At 49.8% G+C, this 23,932-nt stretch overlaps 1 protein-coding gene across 4 annotated transcripts in view; it reads left to right on the top strand.

Annotated features, from left to right (window-relative positions):
* Window positions 1-23,932, top strand: part of STK32C (serine/threonine kinase 32C) — a 127,437-nt gene that overhangs the window by 1,768 nt on the left and 101,737 nt on the right. The window contains exon 1 of one of the 4 annotated variants that reach the window (XM_063607609.1): window positions 21,186-21,586. The exons of 1 other annotated variant lie outside the window; for it this stretch is intronic. In XM_063607609.1, coding sequence (XP_063463679.1) covers window positions 21,325-21,586 — 262 coding nt within the window. In that variant the 5' untranslated portion in view covers window positions 21,186-21,324. Of the gene's footprint in view, window positions 1-21,185; window positions 21,587-22,213; window positions 22,233-23,932 lie in introns of those variants that run through there. 2 more of the 4 variants (XM_008969326.5, XM_063607613.1) reach the window with 2 other exon arrangements.

Here is a 23,932-nt window from a genome sequence, read left to right as displayed (position 1 = left end):
ATCTGTCCTCCCGTGGCACCTCTGCACCCTGACAGAATTCTTGTTCTGGATCTCCTAAAAGGGAGTAGCTTGCACCCATTCAGTGTCTTCTCCATCTCTCAAACTGCGCTTCCCAGTGTTGGTCTCTGTGTTCTCGGTTTACGATCTTCCAGTTTACTAGTTCTGTCTCTATCCAATTAGTTTGTTTAATCTGTTGAGTTTTTAAATAAAACCGCATTGGTCTCTATTTCTAATTTTCTTTTTTGTGTCTAATTTCTTCCAGTTTTTGTTTTATAATCTGTTTTTAATGTTCATGGCTGTTTTCTTTCTTTATCTACCATGAGAATCCCAAACACCTCTATTTATTTATTTTATTTATTTTTTGAGACAGGGTCTCAGTCTGTCTCCCAGGCTGGAGTTCAGCGGTGTGATCTCGGCTCACTGCAGCCTTTGCCCCCCAGATTCGAGCAATCCTCCCACCTCAACCCCTCAAGTAGCTGAGACTACAGGCATGTGCCGCCACACTGGGCTAATTTTTGTATTTTTTGTAGAGACTGGGTTTTACCATGTTGCCCAGGCTGGTCTCGAACTCCTGAGCTCAAGCCATCCACCTGCCTCAGTCTTCCAAAGTGCTGGGATTATAGGCGTGAGCCACTGCCAGTCCTGAGCCACTGCCCGGGGTAGACACATTTATTTTAAACTGTGCTTTATTGTTTTCATCTCCCCTGGGCGGAATTTACCAGTTGATGGCAGTTATACTGTTATCTGTCTTCTTGGAGTCCTGTGTTTTGAAATCTAGACTTGCAGGCTTCTGCAGAGGGGGCTTATGTTCTGTTTCCCTGAGTATTCACTGTGTGTCATGCTCTGGCAGGAGCCTCCGTCCAGCCTTTTGGGGTCATGCTTGGGTGCTTGCCTGGCCTTGCCGTTGGGAACTGTAGATCCAGTCCTGGAGCCAGCAAGAGGCTGGGCCGAGGGCTGTCCTCGTCTCCATCTCCAGATATCGCTGCAGAAGTTGTATGTTTTTTCACATTCCTTTCATGGAAGTGAAACCGCCTTTGCAAAATTATAACTGAGGAAATTATGACAGTGAAAGAGATCAGACCTAACCGATTCCATCTTGCTTCTAACTTTTAAGCTGTCCTTGTTCATTCCTGGGCATAGGCCAAACTAACCTTGGGAAGGAATTCAGTTCATGGTTTGACTCTGAAACAAAATGGGTAATAGCCCTTTCCCGAAAATACCCCCTTCTTGCCCAGGGACCAGTCTGCCTTTGCAGGACTAACAAATTAGGTACAATATTAGACATTACAGGTTAGGGGTCCTGCAGCCTCTGGCTCCAAGAGTCTAAACCTCCCCAAATTGCTCCTGGGTATAACATCACTATTGTAAAACCCAAGATCAGAGCTTGAGATATTTTGCAAACCCTGCACTCCACAGATCAGCCGACACCACCCAGACCTGTAATCTCGCTCCGGCAGTTCGGGCACCCACCCAGGAGCAGGAAACAGCAAGGAAACCTCACTTCGACCCCCTATGAGTCCATCTCCAACCTGACCAATCAGCACTCCTCATGTCCCAAAGCCCCACCCTCCCAATTATCTTTAAAAACTCTGATCCCAGAATGCGCAGGGAGACTGACTGAGTAATAGTAGTAGAACTCCGGTCTCCTGCACAGCCCGCTCTGCGTTAATTACTCTTTCTCCATTGCAATTCCCCTGTCTTGGTAAATGGGCTCTGTCTAGGCAGCAGGCAAGGTGAACCCATAGGGCAGTTACAGAGGCAAGAGACTTATTCCAGCCCTGGTTTTCAGCGATGCTCTTGGCTGTTCTCCACTACTCTCAGGCACTTTCTGCCCCCTCACTCTTCAGGGACAGCCTTCCCAAGCACCTTTCCCTCTTTCTGGGCCCAGAGCCCCCACAGGCCCAAAGTCTGGGTCTTGTGAGCTGCTATGTGTTTCTGATTCATTTTTGGTCTATGAAGTGTTGCTGGTTTTTAAATTTTTGTTTTAAAAATTACCTATTATAGGCCAAGCATGGTGGCTCACACCTGTAATCCCAGCGCTTTGGGAGGCTGAGGCGGGCGGATCACCTGAGGTCAGGAGTTTGAGACCAGCCTGACCAACATGGCGAAACCCCCATCTCCACTAAAAATACAAAAATTATCCAGGCGTGGTGGTGCATACCTGTAGTTCCAGGTACTCGGGTGGCTAAGGCAGGAGAATTGCTTGAACCTGGTAAGCAAAGGTTGCAGTGAGCCGAGAGCATGCCACTGCACTCCAGCCTGGGTGACAGAGCAAGACCCTGTCTCAAAAAAAAAAATTTGTTTTAAATAAAAATTACCTATTGTAGCCATGGTTGGGGAGAATTGTGGGAGGGCCTCTGTATTAGTTTGTTTTCATGCTTCTGACAAAGACATACCCAAGACTGGGAAGAAAAAAAGGTTTAATGGACTTAAAGTTCCACATGGCTGGGGAGGCCTCACAATCATGGTGGAAGGTAAGGAGGAGCAAGTCATATCTTACGTGGAGGGCAGCAGGCAAAAGGAGAGAAAGCTTGTGCAGGGGAACTCCCCTTTTTAAAATCATCAGATTTCGTGAGACATATTCACTATCACAAGAACAGCCTGGGAAAGACCTGCCCCCATGATTCAGTTACCTCCCACCGGGTCCCTCCCACAGCACGTGAGAATTGAAGATGAGATTTGAGTGGAGACACAGCCAAACCGTATCAGCCTCTAAGCTTGAACTTGCAATACCATCTTGCCCAGAGAAAGTAATATTTTCCAGTACAGGAAATAAAACAGTTTTACTCTGCTTTAGTTTTTTTATGTAATCCCTTATTGTGAAGCTGCTATAAGTTATGTGTGATGTTTTTCCAGTAATTAATATTCTTCTACATTGTAAACCAAAAACAAAAGTCTGAGTCCCCCAGCCAGCTGAATGGACCCCTCTTCTCTGTCAAGGGGATTCCAAAGAAACCTGAAACTAGTTCAGACCATGACCAGCAGTGGAGGACTGGGCGCGCCTCCTAGTTCAGACCGTGACCAGCAGTGGAGGACTGGGCGTGCCTCATGATACTCCTCTCCTTTTGGGGTTAGACAAACTCACCAGCATTAACATTAAAATAGAGATCTTGGCTGGGTGAGGTGGCTCACGCCTGTAATCCCAGCACTTGGGGAGGCCAAGGCAGGCAGATCACTTGAGGTCAAGAGATCGAGACTAGCTGGCCAACATGGGGAAACCCCATCACTACTAATAATACAAAAATTAGCCAGGCGTGCACCCATAATTCCAGCCACCCAGGAGTCTGAGGCACAAGAATTACTCGAACCCAGCAGGTGGAGGTTGTAGTGAGCCGACGTCACACCACTGCACTCCAGCCTGGTGGCAGGGTGAAACTTTGTCTCAAAAATAAAATAGAGGTCTTAAGACTGACAGAACAGACTGTAGCAATAAGATACCAAGTCCAACTGACTCTGGCGCAATATCACATGGCAGATAAGGAAATCAAGATAATTACCCCCAAATTTGTTTATTTTTCATATGTGGAAATGGCCCTGCAAAGCTGTCTTCTGTGGGGCAGAGATTTGTATCTGTAAAGAATCTAACATAACTGGATCTTTACCCTTCCAGGCCTCCCCAGTCCTGAAGAGATGAACTGATAGTCTAGCACCCTTTGAAGGTCTACATAGGAAACCATGTTAGTCCATTTTCATGCTGCTGATAAAGACATACCGGCCAGTGTGGTGGCTCATGCCTGTAATCCCAGCACTTTGGGAAGCCAAGGCGGGCAGGTCACGAGGTCAGGAGATCGATACCATCCTGGCTAACACGGTGAAACCCCGTCTCTACTAAAAATACAAAAAATTAGCCGGGCGTGGTGGCAGACTCCGATAGTCCCAGCTACTCTGGAGGCTGAGGCAGGAGAATGGCATGAACCCAGGAGGTGGAGCTTGCAGTGAGCCGGGATCGCGCCACTGCACCCCAGCCTGGGCAACAGAGCAAGACTGTCCTAAAAAAAAAAAAAAAACAAAAGACATACCAAAGACTGGGCGGTTTACAAAAGAAAGAGGTTTCATTGGACTTAAGTTCCACCTGGCTGGGGAAGCCTCACAATCATGGCGGAAGGCAAGGAGGAGCAAGTTGCGTCTTACCCGGATGGCAGCAGGCAAGAACTTGTGCAGGGAACTCCCCCTTTTTTTTTTAAGACGGACTCTTGCTCTGTCACCCAGGCTGGAGTGCAGTGGTGCGATCTCGGCTCACTGGAAGCTCCGCCTCCTGGGTTCACGCCATTCTCCTGCCTCAGCCTCCCGAGTAGCTGGGACTACAGGCACCCGCCACCACGCCTGGCTAATTCTTTGTATTTTTTAGTAGAGACGGGGTTTCACTGTGTTAGCCAGGACGGTCTTGATCTCCTGAGCTTGTGATCCACCCGTCTTGGCTTCTCAAAGTGCTGGGATTACAGGTGTGAGCCACCGCGCCCGGCCGGGGAACTCCTCTTTCTAAAACCATCAGATCTCGTGAGACTTATTCACTGTCATGAGAACAACATGGGAAAGACTTGTCCCCATGATTCAGTTACCTCCCACCGGGTCCCTCCCACAACATGTGGGAATTCAACATAAGATTTGGGTGGGGACACAGCCAAACCATATCAGAAACATCAGAATTTACCATCAATTGTTTCTAACAGTAGCCACCAATGAGACTTCATCTACCACTAAGAACTTGATCTCTACAACCCCTTATATTTACCCAGACACTCCTTCCTGTTGATTGATTCCAGGTCTTTAGATAATAATTCTTTCAACCAATTGTCAATCAGAAAATCTTTGAGTCCACCTATGACCTGTAAGGTCACTCTCCTGCATCTCTCCCCATCCCACTTTCAGTTGTCCTACCTTTCTAGACCAAACCAATGTATACCTCACATGCATTGATTGATGTCTTATGTTCCCCTAAAATGTATAAAACCATCTTGCAACCCAACCACCTTGGGCACATCTCAGGATCTCTTGAGACTGCCTTGGGCCATGGTCACTCATATTTAGCTCAGAAATAAACCTCTTTAAGTATTTGACAGAGCTTGACTCTTTTTGTCAACAACATCAAAAGAAAGGCAGTCTTTTTTTAAAATGTAAAATATACTTTATAGAAAGTTGAATATAAGGACAATACACATTTCTATGTAAGTTTACAGATTTCAAAATGGCCTAAAATTGTTTTTTGGAAGATGTTCAAAATGCCCCTGGCAGCTGATTCCATTTCTGCTCTGCTGTGCCTGCTAAACCAATCATCATACAATGTGACAACTGAAATACATTGCTCTTCCTTGAAAAGAGTTCAGACTGCAAAGTGAAGATGACCTCTGTTTTCCTCATATAGGTCTTCTGAGAGCACAACCCACGACTGGGATTTTGCCAGGAAGATGTGGAATGGTGTGGAAAGACAAGAAGCTGCAGCCTTCAGGCTGCCATGAAAAAGCTGGGAGTGTGTTCTGTGGCCCATCAGGAGGGGGTGTATAATGAATTGTTAATGAATTTCTCAGATGAGCCAAAGTGGTGAACTTGTCTCAGTACCCAGGGAGACTCAGACTCATCCCTAGCTCTTGGCCTCCATTTTCCCAGCTGCTGTGGTTGGAGTGGGTCCCTGGAATTCATATGTTGGAAATTTGGTCCAGGTGTGGGGGTGTTGGGAGGTGGGGTCTTTAAGGTGCGGTTAGGCCATTAAGAGATTAATGCTGCTCTTTAGGGACTGGGCTAATTCTTGAGGGAGTGAGTGGATTCCCGCTCTCTCCGGACAGCATTAACTGCCACAGGTTGGGTTATTATAACATGAGGCCACCCCTCATGTTTTGTCCCACTCCCCCTTCCACTTCGCTTCTGTGTCATGATGCAGGACAAAAGCACCACCAGAAACTGTTGCCGTGCTCTTGGGCTTCCCAGCCTTCAAAACTGAGTCAAGTAAACATCTTTCCTGTATAAATCATAACCCAGTCTCAGGTATTCTTTGTAGCAACAGAAAATGGACCAAGACACTGGCCTTGAGACTTGGGTGCAAAATGGTTTAGCTCCATCTATCACCCCATCCCAAGCCAATCTCATGGCCTGTGAGCCTCCAATCCCCATGCACCCCACCTTCTATCTTAAATTCTTTAACCTGAATTCATGTACCTAACATAGACACAGGTTTTGGGGATTCAGACATGGACGCCTCTGAGGGCCATTATTCTGTCTGCCACAATTAGATCAGCACATCGCTTGGAAAGGAACTGTCTTTATTGGAGGAAATACATTGACGAGGTGCCAGGGTGGGCAACAGTCTGTGAACATTGGTGTTGGCCTAGGCCAGTGAGAATGCTAGGGATGGAGTCTTAAGCCAGCCAGTGATGGCACTATTCAGTCCATACAGTTAAGAGATATCAAGGATGGGTGACCAGGAAGCCAAGGGCAAGCGCCTCAGTAACAATCATGATTCCTGGCCCATTTCCAGACTTGAGCCAGGTTTTGGACCCAGAATGCATTGTGCAAGGAGAAATTGATTTGGTGGAAAATTACATGGTAAGCCTATTGTAAGGGGCAGGAAGAATTCCCAAGAGGTTCAACAAAACCTAAGCAACTGAAAACGTCATTATTTCAGTAAGGACAAGCACTAGGAAGGGAAATAATCATAGTACACAGAATGAAAGGGTGGTGAGTCCGACGCAGGGCAGCACTTAGACCAGGGAAGAGACATCCTCCTTCCCTGGGCTTGGCGTTTTAGACGGCCTGCATTTCACAGACACAGAACCAGCTATCTGTTCTTTCTGGTTTCGTAAGAACACTCTGGGATGGAGTAAGCGATCAAATGTGTTCAGGAGAGGGACGCACGAACCAAACCGGTCCCTGGGCCAGAGAGAATGGGGCTGAGACATGCACACGTTTGTGGAGAGAGCAGAGAACCACGACCTCCACCCCAGGACACTGGAGAAAGTACAGAGTGGCCACTGCAGATGACCCCAAATGGGTGTCAGGCAGGAGGGCTTCCCAGATCGGGGTGCCTCCTCCCCCTGCTGGGTGGTATGGTCCTGGGAAGGGCTTAGTAATTCCAGGGCTTCTCAGATGCTGGCAACATTTTACTTCCTGTGCTGGTAGTTACACTGGCGTGAAATTTGGTTGAGATGCATGCCCATTATCTGTGTAGTTTCCCACAGGTATGCTATGCGCCAGTGCAAGAGTTTATACACATCCTTAGGAGAAAATGTCAGTGAATTTTACTTTGTTCTTAGGCTAAGAAAGGATTTTTAAACAAGATATAAAAACACCATAAAAATAAATATTGGTAAATTCACTATACTAGAAATAATCCTGTTCATCAGAAAGATACCATAAAGAAAATTAAGTCAGCCAAAAACTGAGAGAAGATACTGGCGACTCTTATATCCAATGAAGATTAGTATCCAGACTCTATAATCTGATAAAGATAGTATGCAGCATTCCTATGATTCAATAGGGAAAAGATAGAGATACATTTATAGTAATAGGTAAAAAGATATAAACCAATAGCTCACAGTAGAGGAGAAATAAATGGCCAATAAAAATATAAAAGATGCTTCACTTTACTAGCTGTCAGAGAAATGCAATTTGATCCAAGATTGTATTTCAGATAAGTGAGTCTTACACTCACTCAACTGGCACCAGCAAAGCAGCTGCCTTGTGTTGGTGAGCTGGTGAAGCCCACGGAACCCGCTGCTGTGAGAGGGTGTTCGTCAATATCTTGGGAGCATCTGGGGACTCCTGTGCAGGGTTGAATTCTCAAGTGCAACAGCCCCACAATTCCCCCTTTGGACTCCAGTAGAGAAGCAGATGGAGGCGTGCACCAGGACACAGGTGCCAAAATGTGCCCCGCGGGATCATGCATTTAAGTAAAAGCACTGGAAAGGCCAGGACGGGAGAAAGCGCAAATACATCACAGTGAAGCCAGACAAGGAAGCATCTTACAGCCTCAAAATGAATGAACAACCCTCCGCCTCCCAGGTTCAAGCGATTCTCCTGCCTCAGCAGTAGCTGGGATTACAGGTGCCTGCCATCACACCCGGCTAATTTTTTGTATTTTTAGTAGAGACAGGGTTTCACTATGTTGGCCAGGCTGGTCTCGAACTCCTGAACTCCAGCCATCCACCCACCTCGGCCTCCCAAAGTGCTGGGATTATAGGCATGAACGACCATGCCCGGCCCTTAGATGGAAATTTTAAAGAGGTTACAGACCAGAGGGTGAATGAAGTGGCTGTGGGACTAGTTTGGGGACCCTCTGGGGAGCTGGCCTTGGGTCATCTTAGACATTGTCCCAGCAGGCTATGTGGAGGGTGACGTGACTCCAGTTGGCTATTCTCAACAGAATTCCACATAACAAACCATCCCAAAATTAGTAGCATGAACGCCAAGCATTTAGCTCTCACTCTGCAGGTGGGCTGGGCTTGGCTGGGCTTGGTTGGGCTTGGTCAGTCTTGGCTCTGGGCCACAGATGCAGCTCGCATCTATTCTATGGGTGTCTCATTCTTCTGGGACAAGCAGGTCACCATGTGCCTCCCATGAACATGCAAAGGTGCAAGACGGTAGCTGTGGGAGGACATCCAGGGCCCACTTCACTGGCATCTCCCCAACATCCCTTTGACCGGTCAGGCCTCACCGTGTTCCATCCCACTCTCCAGTCGGGCCTCTCTGCTCCCTCCCACCTGACACCCCATTGGCCAAACAAACCACACGGCAAGCCAGTCCCAGGATGGTGAGGTGCACTGCACCCACCCCAAGGCCATGGCAGGGTATGGAGATGTCATTTATTGTAAGATGGACAGATAAGCTGGACCAATAATTTACAGATTCCAGCAGAGGGTGAGGACACCTAGATGCGCCAGGACTGTAGGAGATCACAATGACGGCAACGCCTTGGCCTTCCTGGGGACAGGGAGCCCTATTTCCAAATATAGTCACATTCTGAGGAGCCGGGGGTTAGAACATCAAGTCTGCCCTTGACCTCACACAAGCCAGGCTCCTCCAGGCCCTCTGCTCCACCAGGCCTCAACATGGCGCACAAAAGATTGAACGGACGCCAGCATCATTTGTAAGAACTCCAGGCCGCATCCCAAGGGTGACCTAGCCCCCCAACTGCCTGCCTGAGAAAACTTAAGCTGCCCAAAGGATCTCTTGTTGGCTCCAGCAACCCCTGAGAACAGGGCCCCATGCCCCAGCCTCTGCGGGGGTGGGACCTCACTTCCATAACCGTGGTCAACAAACCTATTATAGACGGGTCTGCTGTGGACCCACCCCCTTCCCACTCTTAAGTTTTTGCTTCCCCAGCCCTCCTGAGCCCCAGCAGACCCCCACCCCTCACTGTCCCTTTAAAACCCACAGTCACCGCTATGCAGATTCAAGCTGAGTCAGGTCATGCTAGACTCTTCCCCATTGCAACAGTTATGACTAATCACAGTCTGCCCTCACCACTGGCAATGGGCTGTGTTTATCTTTAACCAGCATGAAAGTGGAGGACACATTCAGCCACAGCACCCACCCTGCACACCCCCCACCATCCCCTACCTGCCCCCTCCCCAGCCTGGATTGTGGGATGTTCCTGAATTTTTCTCTTGTTTTAGAATTTTATCATTCACACGTGCAATGTGCCATCTAGTTTTTCTTGGCTTTATAAACCTCATAAAAATGTGCCATACTGTATGAGGTCTCCTGTAACTTTTTTTTTTTTTTCTGGAAATAGCTGTTTTGAAGACTTTTTCTCATTGTTGCTGGAACCTAGGAGGCAGAGGTTGCAGTGAGCTGAGATCGTGCCATTATACTCCACCCTGGGAGAAAGTGTGAGACTCCATCTCAAAAAAAAAAAAAAAAAATCCATCTAAGGTGCAATAGATGAGTTTTATATTATGTAAATTATGCCTCAATAGAGATGACAAAAGGAAGGGGGAAAAAAAAACCCTTGGCTACAAGCCATTGTGAAGACACAATACCACAATTTTTATTCAATTTACAGTAAATTTATACCATCCCCACACTCCCACTTTAGGATGAGTACCCTCAGCCCCTGCATTCCCACAGCTGTCTGCAGTCCATTCCGCTCTCACCCCAGCCCTAGGGAAACACTGACTCTACACATTTGCCTGGACAATGGGGTGCACATTTTAGGTAAATGGAGTCGGACAGTACGTCGTCTTTTCATCTGGTTTTATGTAGAATAATGATTTTGAGGTCCATCCGTGTAGTAGAAGGCATCAGTATTTCATTCCTTTTTATTGCTGAATAATATTCTGTTGAATGGATATACTATTTGTTTATCTGTTCACCAGATGATGGACATTTGGACTATCTACAGTTTGGGGCTATGAAATCATGCTGCTATGAATATTCATGCACCTATCTTTAAGTCATATATTTTATTTTTCTTGGCTAGATTCCTGGTAGTGAAATTACTGGGTCATATGGTAAGATTATGCTTAAATTTAAAATAAATGAACTGTTTTCCAATGTAGCTGTATCATGACTGGGCGTGGTGGCTCACGCCTGTAATCCCAGCACTTTGGGAGGCCGAGGTGGGCGGATCACCTGAAGTCAGGATTTCGAGACCAGCCTGGCCAACATGGTGAAACCCCGTCTCTACTAAAAATACAAAAACTAGCTGAGTGTGATGATGAGCGCCTGTAATCCCAGCTACTTGGGAGGCTGAGGCAGGAGAATTGCTTTAACCCAGGACGTGGAGGTTGCAGTGAGCCAAGATCACGCCACTGCACTCCAGCCTGGGTGACAAGAGAGAAACTCCATCTCAAAACAAAACAAAAAACAAAGTAGCTGCATCACTTTAACAAAATATGGACTCCAGTTCTGCCACATCCAACCCTCGGTATTGTCTGTTTTTTTTTTTAAATTATGGCAATCCTAATAAGTGTGTTAGTTGTATCTCATGGAGGTTTAAATTTTTACTTGCTTCTTCAGAGGTAGCAACAGTTGGCAGGAAGAAGAAAAAATAAACTAAAAGCAATTTTAAAAATTTTATTTGCCCAGTGACTCATAATGTTTATCCCATTTTACGTGTGTATTAGCCATGTAGCCATTTGTATGTCTTATTTGGTGAAATGTTTTTTCTTTTCTTTTCCTTTTTTTTTTTTTTTTTTTTTTTTGAGGCAAGGTCTCACTCTGTTGCCCAGGCTAGAGTGCAGTGGCGCAATCTCAGCTCACTGCAACCTCCGCCTCCCAGGTTCAAGCAATTCTCCTGCCTCAGCCTCCTAAGTAGCTGGGATTACAGGTGCGCACCACCATGCCTGGCTAATTTTTGTATTTTTAGCAGAGACGGGGTTTTACCATGTTGGCCAGGAAGGTCTTGATCTCTTGACCTTGTGATCTGCCTGCCTTGGCCTCATTTTTATTTTTTTTAGACAGTGTCTCACTCTGTCATCCAAACTGGAGTGCACTGGTGCAATCCTGACTCACTGTAGCCCTGACCTCCCGGGCTCAGGCGATCCTCTAACCTCAGCCTCCCAAACTACAGCCACGTGCCACCACACCATGTGAATTTTTAAAAATTTTTGTAGAGATGTCATTATGTTGCCAGGCTGGTCTTGAACGCTTGAGTTCAAGCAATCTGCCCGGCCAAGCGTCCTATATGTTCTGGGTACAAGTCCTACACCAGAAAGATGACTTCCAACCTTTCCCCTTGTCTGTTTTCTTAATTGTGTATTTTTGAGTGCCAAAGTTTTTAACTTTAGTGAAGACCAATGAATGAATTTTATGCCTCATTCATGCTTTTGGTGTCACATGTAATAACTCTTGGCCTAACTAGAGGTCATAGAGATTTTCCCCTGTGTTTTCTTCTAGAAATTTTGTAGTGTTAGCTCCTACATTTAGGCCTCTGATTCAGTTTGAGTTATTTATGTAAGGGTCTAGGTTTATTGTTCTCATATAAATTTTCAATTGTCTCAGTACCTTCAGTTTTCTTTGGGAAGGAGTTTTAAATTACAAATTCAGTTTCTCTTGTAGATAAATTACATTTTTCAAATAGTTTCTCCATTTTATCTGAGTTACAAATATAATGTACTGGTACTACATTTTCACAACATGCCTTTCTTTTAAGTATCTTTTTTTTTTTTTTTTTTTTGAGATGGAGTCTCACTCTGTCCCAGGCTGGAGTGCAGTGGCGTGATCTTGACTCACTGCAACCTCTGCCTCCCAGCCCAGGTTCAAGTGATTCTCCTAATTTTTGTAGTTTTAGAGACGGGGTTTCATCATGTTGGCCAGGATGGTCTCAATCTCTTGACCTCGTGATCCACCAGCCTTTGCCTCCCGAATTGCTGGGATTACAGGCGTAAGCCACCGCGCCTGGACTCTTTTAAGTATCTTTACATTCTAGAGTGATAGCCTTTTCTTCATTTCTAATATTCTAATTCCTCTTTCTCCTTATTCTGTAATCCTGGGGCTTTATACATTTTAATGACTTTTTAAAGGATCACTGATTTGCTTTGCTGATTTTCCTGATCTTTTAGACAGGATCTCACTCTGTTGCCCAAGCTGGAGTGCAGTGGTACGACCATGGTTCGCTGCAGCCTCAACCTCCCAGTCTCAAGGGATCCTCCCGCCTTAGCCTCCCGAGTAGCAGGGACTACAGGTGCATGCCACCATGCCTGGCTAATTTTTTTATCCTTATTTTTTGTAGAGACTGGGTCTCACTATGTTGCCTAGGCTGGTCGTAGACTTCTGGGCTCAAGCAATCCTCCCACCTCAGCCTCCCAAAGTGCTCGGGTGACAAGTGTGAGTCACCGTGCCTGGCCTTATTTTTTTAACTTTTTATAGCTCATCTTTACTCTCTTCTCCCATGAACAAAACTTCCCATCTTTGCTACATTGGCTTATAGTAGTGATTTTTAAGATATGTAATTTATTTTTAAATTTTTTTTTTACAATTTATTTCTTTCTAATTGGCAAATAAAAATGATATATACTTATGGCATGCAACAAGATGTTTCAGAATATGTATACATTGTGGAATGGTTTTTTTAGCTTCTTAAGACAGAACTTAGAAAACTGATTTTTAACATCTCTTATTTTTCTCATACAGGCATTTAAAACTAGCTGCATCTCATACATTTTATTAGTTTGGTTTTTATAATCATTCCATTTGAGTATTTTTTAATTTCCTTGTGATTCATTATTTGATAACGGATTATTGTTTAATTTCCAAATGTTGGACTCTCTTTTATAATTGATGCTTAATTTCATTGTGTTCAGACAACACATTATATATTATTTCAATCCTTTGAGATTTATTGAAAATTTTCATTTTGTTTCAGGATATGACTTATCCTGTTTAATATTTCTTGCACACTTGAAAATAATGTGTAATATGCAATTATTGGTTATTGTGTTCTATAGATGTCGATCAGGTCAACTTGCTTAAGAGTGTTGCCCAAACTTCTATATCCTTAGTAATTGCGTATGTGTGTACCTGTTCTAGCAATTCCTGAGATGGAAGTGTTAAGCTCTGCTACTATGACTGTGCGTTTGTCTATTTTTCTCTCCGGTTGTCAAGTTTTGCTTTATATAGTTTGAAGTCTTCTTGTTAGGCACATACATATTTGGGATTGTTAGGTATTCTTTTTTTGTGCTATCTATTTATTTATTTTACTTTTAAGTTCTGGGATACATGTGTAGAATGTGCAGGTTTGTTACATAGCTATACACGTGCCATGCTGGTTTGCTGCACCTATCAACCCATCATCTAGGTTTTAAGCCCCACATGCTTTAGTTATTTGTCCTAATGCTGTCCCTCCCCTTGCCCCCAAACCCCCAGCAGGCCTTAGTGTGTGATGTTCCCCTCCCTGTGTCCATGTGTTCTCATTGTTCAGCTTCCACTTATGAATGAGAACATGTGGTGTTTGGTTTTCTGTTCCTGTGTTAGTTTGCTGAGAATGATGGTTTCCAGCTTCATCCATGTCCCTGCAAAGGACATGAACTTATTCTTTTTTTTTTGAGATGGAATTTCGCTCTTGTTACCCAGGCTGGAATGCAATGGTGCAATCTCGGCTCACCGCAACTTCCGCCTCTTGGGTTCGAATGATTCTCCTGTCTCAGCCTCCCAAGTAGCTGGGATTACAGACATGCGCCACCACGCCTGGCTAATTTTGGATTTTTAGTAGAGATGGGGTTTCTCCGTGTTGGTCAGGCTGGTCTTGAACTCCTGAACTCAGGTGATCTGCCCGCCTTGGCCTCCCAAAGTGCTAGGATTACAGGCATGAGCCACTGCGCCTGGCCATACTCAATCTTTTTTATGGCTGCATGTTAGGTATTCTTAAATAATTGATCCTTTTATCATTTGAAATGTTCCTTTTTATCTCTAATAATATTCTTTGTCTTGAAGTCTACGTTATCTGATATAAATATAGCTACATCACCTTTCTTATGATTATTATTTGCATGGTATATCTTTTTTCCATCTTTTTACTTTTAAATTCTTTTTTAGTGTTTAGATTATAATTCATCTTTATATTTAAGATGCAGCTTTTAGAATCAGCATATACATATTAGAGTCTTGCATTTGTATCCAGTCTGATGGTCTCTATCTTCTAATTGAAGTGCGTAGTCCATTTACGTTTATGGTAATCTGATGGTCTCTATCTTCTAATTGAAGTGCGTAGTCCATTTACGTTTACTGTAATGATGAACTCTACCACTCTGCTCTTTATTTTCCTTGTGTCCCATGGGTTGTTTTCATCTTCTCCTGGTGATTTTAGTTACATTGTATCTCCTCTGTTGGCTCGTTAGCTGGGCCACTTTTTAAAGGCATTGCTGTGGATCACGATAGCCACCCTCAGTCTGTCACAGTCAAACCTGAGCTGTAAAACAGCACTTCCAGGGAATGTCAGAAAAGCTCAGCAGTGTCATCATCTCTTTGCCCTTTGTAAGTTGTGCAGTTTTACATCTGCACATGCTATCAGGCAGAGTGTTATTAGTTCTGCTATGAGCGATGAATTGTCTTTCAACATGAAATTGATTTGCCCCTCCTTTATGTAGATGCAGAAGGGCAGAGGGGCAGAGAAGGGCGGGACCCAGGTAAGGTGGTGCATCACGGTGCTGGCCGAGGGCTGACGGCTGGCTGAGTTCTGATACAGGCTGCTGCTCCATGGATGCCCTGCTTGGCCAGGTAGGATGCCTTCACATGGGCAGGAGAGAGACTCTGCCTGCGAACTCTTGTGGGAAAGAGGAAGGAGAGGTGGCTTATCCTCCCAGCAGTGGTTTTCCATTGGCCAAAGTTCACTGCATGGGTCTTAAACAACCCCCACTTCAGCAGCCTTTCAGGAAGCCAGAGCTAGCATCTTCCATGGAGCTCATGAGGCCTCTTGACCTGGTCCTTGTCATCTCCTTAGCCTTCGTCTCTTGCCACTCCCTGCCTCAATCTCTCCAGCTTAACCAGCCTGGCCTTTCATTCATTCCTTTCTTCTAAAGCATCACATTCTTGCTCACCTCTTGGACGCTACCCATGTTCTGCCCGGAGGGCTGCTCTCCTGCTCCCCTTTGGCTGATGTCTGCCCATCTGTCAGGTGTCAGCTCTGCTGTGGGCTGCCTCGAGGGGGTGTCCCTCATGCTCCGTTGGGACTGGCGTCCACTCCTGCTCTCGCAGCCCTCTGTGCATCCCCTCTTTGCCTGCTATCCACTGGGTTCCCGTCCCCCTCGCTGAGAGGGGTGCATGCTCCATCTGACCATTCACTATGTCAGCAGTGTCTGCTGCAGTGCCTAGCATGGAGCAGGTGCTTGGCAAATGTCTGTCATGTGGCCCGTGTGGCAGGGTCCTTTTCAGCCTTAGAGGCTGCCTCTGTGTGGATGGTAAACAGCCACGGCGTTTAATGTTGCTCATCTCAAGGCCAGTGCTTGTTAGCTGCTCTAAGGGTAGAGTGTGTGACTTAACCGTCACTCGGCATGGCCTTAGGTCCTGTTTATAATTTGGTATCTTACTGCCACAAAGAGCCATTCCGTTTGTCTTATGGTCTCTAGCTTAACATTAATGCTGGTTGGTTGTTGTGTCTAAATCGTAAAAGGGAGGGGGTATCAGGAGACCCGTCTGACCTCCCATCCCACCATCATAGCCAGGAACTCAGGTTTTTAATTTAATTTAATTTTATTTTTTGAGACAGAGTCTCGCTCTGTCGCCCAGGCTGGAGTGCAGTGGCGTGATCTTGGCTCACAGCAATCTCCACCTCAGGTTCGGGTGAATCTCATGCCTCAGCTTCCTGAGTAGCTGGGATTACAGGCGTGTGCCACCACGCCTGGCTAAGTTTTGTATTTTTAGTAGAGGTGGAGTTTTGCCATGTTGGCCAGGCTGGTCTCGAACTCCTGACCTCAAGTAAGCCGCCCACCTCGGCCTCCCAAAGTGTTGGGACTACAGGCATGAGCCACTGCATCTGGCCTGGAACTCAGTTTTAAGGTTTTTCTGGAGTTTCCTTGGCCAAGAGCGGGTCTGTCCCATCGGTTGGGGGCTTATGGTTTTAATTTTAGTTTACGTAGTGCAGCATTGAGCCACCAAGAATTCTTGCCAGGCCTTGAAACCTCATGGAACTTGCCCTGCTGGATTTGAACTTACTTGGGACCGATGACTTTTTTTATTCCTTCTTATTTCTCCCTTTTGAAATGGGAATGTATATCTTATGCCTATCTCATCACTGTACCTTGGAAGCATATTTTCCAGTTTCACAGTTACACAGATAAAGGGGAATTTTGCCCAGAATGGATTGAACTGAGGTCTCACCCATGCCTGATTTAGATAATGAGTCTTGGACATCATTTCTGATTGTCTAAATCAGGCATGATTTAGACAATGAGTCTTGGAGACTTTCGAGCTGAAAATATTTAGACGAGAGGCTGGGTGCAGTGGCTCATACCTGTAATCCCAGCACTTTAGGAGGCTGAGTGGGGTGGATTGCTTGAGCCCCAAAGTTTGAGATCAGCCTAGGCCACAGTGTGAAATCCTTGTCTCTACCAAAAGCACAAAAAATCAGCCAGGGGTGGGGTCATGGATCTATGGTCCGAGCTACTCAGGAGCCTGAGATGGGAGGATCGCTTGAGCCTGGGAGGTCGAGGCTGCAGTGAGCCATGATAGCACCACTGCACTCCAGTCTGGGCAACACAGTGAGACTCTGTCTCAAAAAAAATCTTGAGCTGGGATTTTGGACTTAGAGTTGCTGCTGTAATGGTTGGGACTTTGGGGCTGTAGGGTGTGGTGAATCCATGCTGCCCATGGATGTGGTGGGTTAAATGGTGGCCCTTTGCCACCAAAGGACATGTCCGCGCCAGCCCTGTGAATGTGACCTTATCTGGAAAGAGGATCTTTGCAGATGTAACTAAGTTAAGGATCTCAAGATGATATCATCCTGGAGTAGGGTGGGCCCTAAGTCCAATGACAAGTGTCCTTATAGAGGAAGAAAAGGGCGGAGTAGACAGATGAAAAGGCAACGTGATGATGGTGGCGGCAGGGGCTGGGGTTGTGGGTCCTTAAGCAGAGCTGAGCGGTGAACTCATGCTTGGCCCCGGCGCACCGCAGTGGGGGCGAGGGCTTCTTCCTAGCGGCTGCAGCCCGTCCTGCATGTTCTCTGTCGCTGTGCTCCTTCCTGAGTCACCAGGTGGCCACATGACCTTTAGAATCAATACTGTTACCATAGCAACCAAGTGTCCCCACACGTGGGCTCCAAGGCCCTGGCCTTCCAAGAATCCTCAGTCCCAGGCCCCGCCAGGGCGGAATCTGAGGGCACCACGGCCATCTGTCTTCCATTTCCCAGGAGGGAGGCTGTCCGTGGATTCTCCGCATAGGTGGACACCAGCATCGGCGTCCCATGGGAGCCCATTTCCTGTTTTGGGGGTCAGTTCTGAGATGTGTTTTCCAGCAGGAAACAGCACACACGAATCGTGTGATGTGAGGAGATTTAATAAAAGGACTCTTAACAAAGGCGTGGGCAGAGCACGTGTTAATTTCATAATGATGACAGAAGATGAAGCACACATCTCGGTGTGACTGAGCTGTGTGCCAATTATGTGGCAACGGAGGACCCATGTCCAAGGCATGTCCCTCAGGAGGCGTGGCTTTATGGACGAATTATGGACAAATGCACATGAAGCCTGGTGTCAGGGACTGCACCTTGTCCCCCAAACCACCCCCGGCCTTTCAGCACATGCCACGGCCACTCACTTGCTGTCCTGCAGCATGGACCCTCCTGTCCTCCCGCACAAGCCGGTTTCTACCTTAGGGCCAGCTCCTGCTGTTGGAACCCGGACACCTGGCCTCCCTTGGGCTACTTGTTCATGCTCCGGCCTCAGCATCAAGACCACCTGCTCAGAGACTCGTGCCGGACTACCCAAGCTAAAGTGGTCCCACGATCATGCACGTGCTGCCCAGCCATGTGCCTTCCTGTGTGCTCCTGCGTGCTAGACGTCAGTGCACTGAATGCATTTATCTGTCACATTGTCACTTGGTCTCCTGTCATTGGAAGGGGCAGACACCGTCGCTGCCCTAATGAAGTTGACATTCCCGGGCAGCATGAGCACACAGGGGAACTCAGGAATTCTCTACTGGTCTCACTGCCCCTTCCCATCCACAGCTGGCTCTGTCCCAGCCTCAGTCCCTCCCAGCATCCCCCTAGAACTTCAGAGCTACCTCCCATGAGGCACCAGGGGTTGGCATCCTCTTGGGGACAGCAGCTCCTGACCCCTCCTGTCTCATGCCTACACTGTGCACCTCTTAACGCTCAGTCTTGTGTTTGCCTGGACCCTGAGCCGTGGCTGGACAGTACAAGAGTTGCACCTGGACAGTACAAGAGTTGTGCCCTGAGCCCACAGGCCCCTCCAGGGCTGATCTGCACTGGCCAAATCTTAGGACCCAGCATTCTTTTGGGAGCTGCTGTTTCCCTACAGATCCTTCCTGTTTCCTGACTGAGAGGCAGGTGCCTGGCTTGGTGTTTGAGGCTCACAGCAAGGGTGAGGTTGGAGGGTCTCCTAGTTAAGTGTGCAGATGTCCCCATGAACCCCTCTGCCCCCCTGCACTCTTGTCTTCTGCAGGACTTGGTATCCCTAGGTCAAGAGCCCCTTTGGACCCTCAGACCAGAGGACTGTCCATCCCCAACTGCCCGGGCCGGGGAGGCGTCCTGGGCTCTGGCTGTATTCACATTCTCCCGCCTTTTGGGGTCCTGGTTACCTGCAGGTCCTCAGCCTCTCCAGTCTTCAGAGTCAGCTTTCTACCTGCCGTCTGAAGTCCATTAACATGCCTTCCCTTCTCCTGTTCCCTCCTAGGTGGTGGTGGGGACGTTATACCTTTTATTCCTTTTCTGCCACTTTCAGGGGTCAGAGGGAGAGGAGGAGAGGCGATGATGTATGTTCAGAGGCTGCGTGTTTTGGGAGGAGCCCTGGGGAGTCTGATGTGTGCACCGGGTACGCAGGGTTCCAGGCACTGCCCTGCCTTGGTACCTCCCCTTCCAAACGCTCCTTCACCACTCCTGCTGGGATGGGCACCGAGGGCTTCCTCTGAGGCAGGTGCTGAACCCACTGCCTTCTGCGTGCCTGCTGGAGAATGGCAACTTTGAAGGAGAGCAGAGAACAGAGCTTCGCAGCTGCAAGGGCTGAAAACTCGGCTCTGTGCACTGGAAGTTAGAGACCGATGCGTTTGTGCTAGCCAGGCAGGGAGAGCTGCGGCGGCTGGTTGGTCAGGTAACCTAGGTTATGCTGCCATAAAAATACCCTCTAAATCTCAGTAGTGAAATGCATGCCATGTGTCCTAAGCGGGTGCATGTCCAGGTGGGTGCATGTCCTAGGTAGATGGGCATGGTTCCATTCCTTATAGTCCCCAAGGGATGGGGGCTCCGGTTGGCCCAGAAGCCACACAGACTTCCCGTGCTCACATTTCATGCATCAGGCGGTTAGGGCGGGCGGCCACATTGAATGTCAAAGGCCGTGGGGAGGCAGGGCTCACAGTGGCTGAATGACAGGGTAGACAGTTGTGCGCGGTGGGAGGGACGGGAGCGGGAGACACTGGCCTTGGAGCCAGGTTGGGGATCCGCTCATCGTCCGGGCGGGCAGCAGGAGATCCCATCTAGGATTTCACCGAGGAGGAAGAGACCCCGTCTTTGTGTCCTGGTTACAGGGCAGAACTTAAGGAGGTAAAGGCTTCCTAAAGTCAAACAGCCCGGTAGCAAAAACCGATTCTTCAGTGACAAGCGCCAGGGGCAGGCGGCGAGGCTCCATGCAGAGCCGCGCCTTCTCCAGGGCACTCCAAGGCGCCCAGCACTTTCCGCGCAAGGTCGCGCCTGGCCCTGCGCACGGGCAGAGGTGCCCGGAGGTCAAGCCGCGCCCCAGGCCTCCGAAATACGCCGAGTGCCGAGGCCCCCGTCGCATCTGGACAAGGGGACCCTGGGCGACTCGGGCACGCGGTCTCAGGCCGGACGGGGGTCGCGAGGATGGCACGGGGGTGCCCGAGAGCGCGGGCGCACGTGCTCAGGGCTTAGCGCCCACCCCAGGCGCCCGCGTGTGCGCGCGCGCAGCCAGGCCCGCCCTGCCCCACCCCACCCTCTGGCGCAGCGCTTGGACTCAGCCTGCAGCCTCCTGACCGTGAGCCGGGCTCTGCCGGGCAGATTCCCGCCGCCCGCATCCCGGGCCTGCAGCCCGGCCTCACCCTGCGCAAAGCAGAAGGCTGGAGTTTAGGGCTCCCCGCACTGGGCGGCGGAAGCCCGCGCGCCGGCTGTTTTCACGAAGAAGGCAGGGGAGGGAGGCCCCCGGAGACCGCGAGAAGGTCCCGCCGCCGTGCCGGGCACAGCAGTCCCCGCGCCAGGGACGCCGACCTCCGGGGCCCCAGGATACCCGTGGGGACGCTCCCTGCCTCCCTCGCTCTCGTACCCGCCGTCTAGTCTGAGCCGTGGTCCCCGTGTCCCGGCGAACCACAGCCCCCATCCCTGGACTGGTGGCGGCCACCCAGTCCCTAGCGACACTCCAGGCACTAGCCCCGCCCCTGCCCCGCCCCCGGCTAGGCCCCGCCCCTGGCTAGGCCCCGCCCCTACCCTTCCCGAAGCTCCGCACCTGCCACGCCCCGGCGCTCAGCTCCGCCTCGACCCCTTCCAGGAGCTCCGCCCCGCCCCCGCCCCGGCGTTCGGCCCCGCCCCCGCCCCTTCCAGAAGCCCCGCCCCTGCCCCGCCCCCAGCGCTCGCAGTCTACGGGGCGGGTTCCACCGCCCAGAAGAGCGCACGGCGGGCGCTGCCGGCCCCGAGCGCTCCCGCTACCACTGCCGCTCCCGGCCCTGCGGGCCGGCCATGCCCCGAGTTCCGGCTGCGGCGCGCACCCAGACCCGGCGATGAGGAGTGGCGCCGAGCGCAGGGGCAGCAGCGCCGCGGCGTCCCCGGGCTCGCCGCCCCCCGGCCGCGCGCGCCCCGCCGGCTCCGACGCGCCCTCGGCCCTGCCGCCGCCTGCTGCTGGCCAGCCCCGGGCCCGGGACTCGGGCGATGTCCGCGCGCAGCCGCGCCCCCTGTTTCAGTGGAGCAAGTGGAAGAAGAGGATGGGCTCGTCCATGTCGGCGGCCACGGCGCGGAGGCCGGTGTTTGACGACAAGGAGGACGGTGAGTGCGGGCACGGGGACGGCGTGGGGGCCGCGCGCTATTGCAGGGGCGGGCGCGGCTGGGCGGCTTTTTCCCGCAGGGGTTCCCCCGGTGGGACGGCTTCCCGGGGCGCCCCGGCTTCCGGAGAAGCTCGCGCCGGGTGGCTGCGGCCCCACGCGAGTTCTGGGCGCCCGCCCGCGTGCTCCGTTTCTAGTGGCGGCGCCGCAGGAGGAGCAGGCTGGGCCCGGGCCCTCGGGGCGAGGGTCCCCCGCGGCTGTGGCGGCTCCGGGCTTGCGCGGGCCTCCGCCCACCGCCCGTGGCAGCCCTGCTTTCCGCTTTCCGTGATCCGCTCGGGCCCACGTGCGGGCTCGTTTGTACTTTGCAGTTAGAGAGGCGCTCACCTGTGCCGCCCGAGTGCGAGTGAGGCTCCTGCCCCACAGGTGGCGGGGCCCGGCCGCTCAGAGGCTCAGTCTCCTTGGTGACCGCGCCGTGTCCATCCTCTGCTCACCCATGTGCGCTGGAGGCAGGGCCAGGCCGTTGTGCAAAGACCTGCCCTGCCAGCAACGAGTGCGCTGTTGAGTCCTGCAGATAAAGCCGCCAACCCCGGGGACTGGTGTCTCCTGAGTGACCGTGCAGCCGTGGGCGCCATAGAAAGCAGAGAAGGCAGGTGAGGTGACATGGGACAGGCCTGCAGGGACACCTCCCGGGGTGCCAGGGGGCCCCGGGGACCCCCGAATTAGCACCTGCAGGGAGGTGTGGTGCCGCGTCTGCCTGTGGGCACTGTAATACAGTCACATGCAAACATACAGCTCTTTTCTACAGGTAACATGCAAATCATTTAAAATCGTACATTGATGACACATTTCATGTTTTTTGACATTTTCTTAAAATACTTGAAATGTGCATTTTTCATTTGTAGACAGCCTGCAGAGGTATGATGGATCCTTCAAAATTTTAGAGCCCAGCGCTCAGGAGCCAGGCTATTTACTTACGATAAATAATTTAAGCATTATGGGAAATTACAGTAATACGACCTCAGGCCAGCGTTGGTGAGTGTGGGGCCGTGCACCGCCGTTCCTCCGGGAGACGGCACCGGGGATTCATGATGTGCTGCCCAGAAGGAGGGCTGAAGGCCCAGCCACACCAGGCCCCACACGCTCCAGGGTGGCCCATCACTGTGTCCTGAACTTCGGGACAGCAGAACTCACGATGGTGAATGTTTGAGAAATGTTTTTGTTTTTAACATAAATATTCAAAGTAAAGAAAGCCCAGAGTGAACTAGGAGCTGATCAGGAGGCAGATTTGCCTCTAGTTTCTGGCTGCAGGTTGAGAGAACGTCTGAGAAACGCATCTGGTTTAGCACTTGCTGGTGTCAGCCAAGAGCTGGCTGCTCTTCTCGGTCTCGGCACCGTGCTCTCCAGGGGTGGGAGTGGAGACAATGGTGTGGCACTGGGCTGCCTTCAGCTTTGTAGGGTAGACTTCCCTGCGTGTTCACAGTGTGTTAATGTCACGGAATTCAAGGATCACTAGAAAGGCAAAAAGAGCAAGCACAGAGTCTGTCTGTGGGGCTCAAGGTCTGACTTGGGAATTATTTCACATCCCCAGCATCACCGTATTTGCCTGTAGTAGGACGGCGGAGATTCGGCTGACGGTGTCCCATGGACGCTGCTGGCTCCTTATGGCTTGGCATGCAGCCGCATCCCGAAACTGAGCACCCGCCGGGACTTAGCTGGGCTTTGTGTGGTGAAATCAGGAGGGCAAGACTAGGCCCTGGCCCGAATAGCAGAGGACATCTCTGGGCGGTGACCGCTTCTTCCTGTCACTGGCAGGGCACAGACAACTTGGGAGTCATAGCACAGGGTTTGCAGAAGAATGTTCTGCACCTCTGAGTGTGGACGCCGGGGACTCGTGTTGGTGGAAGGGATTCGGTTTGGAAGGAGAAAGGAGAGTCTTTTAGGAAGGGACTGTTGCCCCTGAGTCCCACCCCTTTCAGGTTGGTGCAGTCATTTGCCTGGTACTTTCGTGGCCCCGTGGCAGCACTGGCTTAAGGAGGCCCTGGTGCTGTGTTGGTGTCTCGAGTTTACTGAATCTGCACGGTTGCTATGGCAATGCGAGACCTTCCGATGAATTTTTTAGATTAAAACACCTAATTAATATATCAAATTTAGTATGCAGAGAAAAGGAAAAAAGAAATTAAGAGTGCTGTTTAATAAAGTGCCAGGTAAATTTCAACTGATAGGCATAGTTGCGACATATAAGACTAAATGTCCTCTGTTCCTTTTAATCCTTGTGGACTCCAGAACCATTTTCCTAATTTGGCAGATATTTGGTGCATGTATAGAATTCTCTGCACGTCTTTGTCATGCC

Source organism: Pan paniscus, chromosome 8 (assembly GCF_029289425.2).
Source record: "Pan paniscus chromosome 8, NHGRI_mPanPan1-v2.0_pri, whole genome shotgun sequence".
NCBI classification, from domain to species: Eukaryota; Metazoa; Chordata; class Mammalia; order Primates; family Hominidae; genus Pan; species Pan paniscus.
This window is presented reverse-complemented; position numbering and strand designations above follow the sequence as displayed.